We start from the raw sequence: 4,664 nt of genomic DNA, 5'->3' as shown, positions 1-4,664 counted from the left end.
TATATATATATACCCAAACTATGGTATAAATAGGTTTTATGAAGACGTATACAATTTAAAAAGCTTCAAAATTTTAAGCCGCTTATTCAACAAATTAACATGCGTGTTGAAAAATAGCAATAAAAATGCATATAAGATAGTATAACACTCTATTATATAAAATTTAGAGCATATGGTCAAAATCATTTTTGTTATTATAGAAACAACATACTCTGGATAAGAAAAAAAGAATTTGAATATTTTTAATCATTAATTTGAAAATTAAATTATAAATTTTAATTGATAGATTAAAAATCCAGTAGATTTTAGGAAATATAAGTTTCATGATAATTGTTACATAATGTATTACTAAATATTTCACACATAAGGAATTTTAGAGATTTTTAAAGTCATCAAAAAAGAAAAGTGGCAATACTTTCCAATCAGGATTGGCATTAAATATGCTTGAAATGTGTATTATATTTACTCATAATTTTTAATAGTAATAGGCATTTAATTCATGGAAAAATAATTAACATATTTTTTTTAAACTTATGATTTCTATAAATAAAGCTCGCTAGATTGTATATTAGTAATACTTATTTAAATATTCAAACAAGCAATTATCCATGTAAAAATTCCATTTCTATAGGGTTTTTTTTATGAAACTTTCTCAATTTTAGGGAATTTTCCAAAATGCACAAAAACCAGAAGAATTTTTAATAAACCAGTAGACCAGGAGAAACTAGCAAAATCCTGTAGTCTACTGAAAAATCCAGTAGAGTTGACAGCTATGAACGTATAATTTGGTTTTTTATACAAACAAAGTATAATGCATCAATAACACAATAATTTGCGTTAAATATCTCGATAAGCTTACTGTCTTGAAACAAGAGTAAGAAAATTAACACAATGCTTATTTACTTTAATGTGCGTATTCATATTGTCTGAAACATAATGCTTCACAGTAAGTAAGATAATTCATATGTTGATTCCATTTTAGAAAGAAAATCCATTTGAACTAGAATTTAAAAATGAAAAAGACGCGTATTCAATTTTAAAGTATGTAGACAACTTAAACCTTATTAAATATTCTACACTAGAAAAATTAAAAAACTAAAAACTCATGTATAAACACAGAAATTGAAATCTTACATTCCCAAAATAGATTAATTGCAAAATATGAAATGTTTTCTTGAACGAAAATGATTTATTAATGTTACGATGAAGGAATACGTTCAACTAATAATGTATAGAAGATAAAATTTTGAAAAAGGCTGTATTATTTGTAAGTTTTGTCTGTTTTCTTTCGAAAAATTATTTTTAGAAATTAAGTAAAACAAAAAAACTCGCCTTGATTTAAATCATTTATTGCAGGACTGCATGCAAGTGTTTAATTTGTTAACTGTTATCCATAATCATTGCTATTTAAATTTCCCTGTTATTTAAATAACAGCGTCAAATCCATTGATATTTAAATTTAAGTTAGAAAACTTTACTTTAAAAAAATTGTGTTTATATGACACTTTTTTGTACAATATACCGCTTATACTTTGTCTTTATTTCCTACTTAATAGTCAATTTCATTTCTTGTATTATGTACCTCACATTTTTTTTATCCATTCAGTACATCTCTTTTCCATATTCCTTATTTAAACCAACAAAACCCTTAAATTGAATGCGTATATTCCTTTTCCCTTAATTTATTTATTTTATTTTGAGTGTTCTTTATTTTTTTCTTTCATATATCGTACTCGCGGTAAAAAAATTTGTATCAAATTACGGTATAAAGTACCGACACTTAGGGTACACCATCCGTAAAATCCATTTCACAGTTAAGTACCATACCGTAATTTTTACAATAATATTTATTTAATTAGAGTGATTTAGTGGTTTTATGGCAATTATTACAGTAAAAATCACAGTATATTAGATTTTTCGTTCCGTAGCATGATCCTAGGGAAATGAATGATACATAATTTGATCCGGTATTTTCTACAGTGTATATCATTACTGTGAAGTATACACTGCCACATACACGGAAAAAGAATGCTTGTAACTTGCAAATTAATTACCATTCCCAATGAAATAACTAAGAATCAATACACATATTATGCACATCATATGTACAAATTGCTTTAAGAAATTGTCTCTACTACCTTAATCCAATTTTTTTCTTAAAAAACGTTAATTGCTGATATTACTATTATAAGGAATAGTAGATTTATTATTTAAACTGCACAAAAGACAGCTTGTACAGCTCACTTTACAAAACAAATATGTATTATCTTGTCTTCTTCAAATAGATTAAATTTTTTTACCATTTATAATACCCTAACTAAAAATGCCATCGTACACACAGTTTTTGCAAATGTAATCCTTGCAATCTAAAATGGTTCGCCTCACAATAATGTAAAATAAATATATTATGCTAAATAAAAAAACTGAATGTTGCATTAAATTTAGAATACAAAATTACACTGAAGCGCCTTATTTTTCAAACCACTTGTGCAAAATACGACTTGTATTCGACAGATAACATAGCCAAAACAAACGCGAGCATCTCTTATCTTCCGTATCAATATTCCAATATCCTGTATCACACATCTAACTATATTTTACTAACTATTGAATATTGCATTAAATTTAGAATACAAAACTTCAATGCAATGCCTTATGTATCAAAATACTTGTTTGCGACTGATAACACAGCCAAAACAAAAGCTATCATCTCATGTATCACACATCTTACTATACAATACTAGCTATTGAATGCATAAAATTTAGAATAAAAAATTACGCTGAAATGCCTTATGTATCACAAGATACATACCTGACTGATAACACAGTCAAAACAAAAGCTATTATCTCTTATCTTGTGTATCAGTATTACAATCTCCTGTATCGGAAATGTAACTATACAATAATAACTAACTATTGAATGCATTAAATTTAGAAGAAAAAACTACACTGCAACGCCTTATGCATCACACGACTTGTATCCGACAAACACAGTCAAAACAAAAGCTATCCTCTCTTATCTCATGTATCAATCTCCTGTATCACACATCTAACTATACAGCACTAACTATAGAATGCATTAAATTTAGGAGAAAAAAATTACACTGCAACGCTTTATGTATCACACGTCCTGTATCTGACTGATAACACAGCAAAAACAAAAGCTATCATCTCTTATCTTGTGTATCATTCTCCTGTATCACACATCTCTCTAACTATACAAGATAATACAAATTCTCACCTGGAAGTGGAAAACAATCGGGCAATCCAACCGGTCTCAGGTAGACCGCTCCGTTGGCAGCGAAATAGTCATTCAAAGACATCACTGATAATCTCTACTCTCTTAACAAGCAAGACACAAAAGAAAGAGCGTTCATAGATATATCGATCCACCCCACTCTCTTTATGCTCTGTGAACGACACATGCGAGTAAAAAGAGAACTGTTACTGAACGGATCTCGTTCGTGTGACAACCTGCAAGGATACAGGTCGCTTGGCATCTGTGGTTCTCCGATTGGTCGGACACTCGTGATCCGCCTGGCGCCCATTTGGCGAGCATTCTTGGCTAATAAGTGTCCAGAGATTGACTGATCGGCGGCATAAGGAAAATGATATATACAGAGCTGGGTTAGCAGGTGACATACGTTATCAACAAAGAGCAGTTGGACCATGCTGCGATTAGATTTGATGTGTATATATGTTATTTGTAAATGACAGGTGTATATATTTAGGGTTAAGAGCTTTAATTGATTTTTGATGTAACAAAGAAGCACTTTCATTGTAAATAACGTGTGTTATTTATGATATATACAATTTATATCAAATAAAAATTTTAAAATTATTTTTTTACCGAAGTCAAACGCATAAACTCTTATAATAAGATTAATTTTGAGGTATCAAAATTAGCTTATTACTCCAGCATCTTAAATTTCATTTCAATTTCATTTTCAGTTATTATAGATGAGCATTATATATTAAAACTATTATATTAATTTATAATTACCAACAAACGAAATATTTTATTCTATTATTTTGAACGAAAATAATAGAAAAAACTAAAAATAAGAATACTTAGCTACTATTGGTATTTCCTCATTTTAAAATATAATAAGCACTTTAAAATTCTTAAAAACTGCTTTTTTAATCCCATATTGAATCCCCATGTTTTCTTAAAAACAAGTTCTTTTAATCTCATATAAAAATTAAATAAACATATTTTTAGCTGATAATTTGACACATTTATAGGCATATCAGCACATTTAAAAGTTATTCAAATTTTTATTTAATTAATATTTAAAAAAAATCAATATTTATAGAATTACAAATTTAATTCGTCATAATATTTCTATTTTGAAATATTGTTTCCTTTATACTATTTCTAGCAAAGGATATTCTAGATTTCCTTTTCAAAGATAATATTTGAATGTTTTAAAAATGTCAGTATTTGATAATTATAAATAATGATTTATCACAAATACTATTTTACATTTATATAGTTTATTTCCTATTTTAAATATTTAAAATTTTATTTTATTAAACCACGTAAAAAAATATATTAATTTTTTGTCATTTTAATATTTTAACTTCATAAATAGTTTGTTGTAAAAATAATTTTATCCCTGAATCTTTTAACACTGAGTTTTAATTTATTTATTTTTTTGGTA

General features: G+C 27.1%; 1 protein-coding gene across 2 annotated transcripts in view; it reads right to left on the bottom strand.

The window, feature by feature from the left end:
• Positions 1 to 3,504, bottom strand: part of LOC107454609 (genetic suppressor element 1) — a 125,519-nt gene extending 122,015 nt beyond the window's left edge. For both annotated transcript variants that reach the window (XM_043049975.2, XM_043049976.2), the window contains exon 1: positions 3,242 to 3,504. In XM_043049975.2, the coding sequence (XP_042905909.1) occupies positions 3,242 to 3,323 (82 nt within the window). In that variant the 5' untranslated portion in view covers positions 3,324 to 3,504. The remainder of the gene's footprint in view (positions 1 to 3,241) is intronic.
• Between the last annotated feature and the right edge of the window lie 1,160 nt (positions 3,505 to 4,664).

Source organism: Parasteatoda tepidariorum, chromosome 6, assembly GCF_043381705.1.
Source record: "Parasteatoda tepidariorum isolate YZ-2023 chromosome 6, CAS_Ptep_4.0, whole genome shotgun sequence".
Classification (NCBI taxonomy): Eukaryota; Metazoa; Arthropoda; class Arachnida; order Araneae; family Theridiidae; genus Parasteatoda; species Parasteatoda tepidariorum.
The sequence above is the reverse complement of the archived record's forward strand: the minus strand, read 5'-3'. Positions and strand labels throughout refer to the sequence as shown.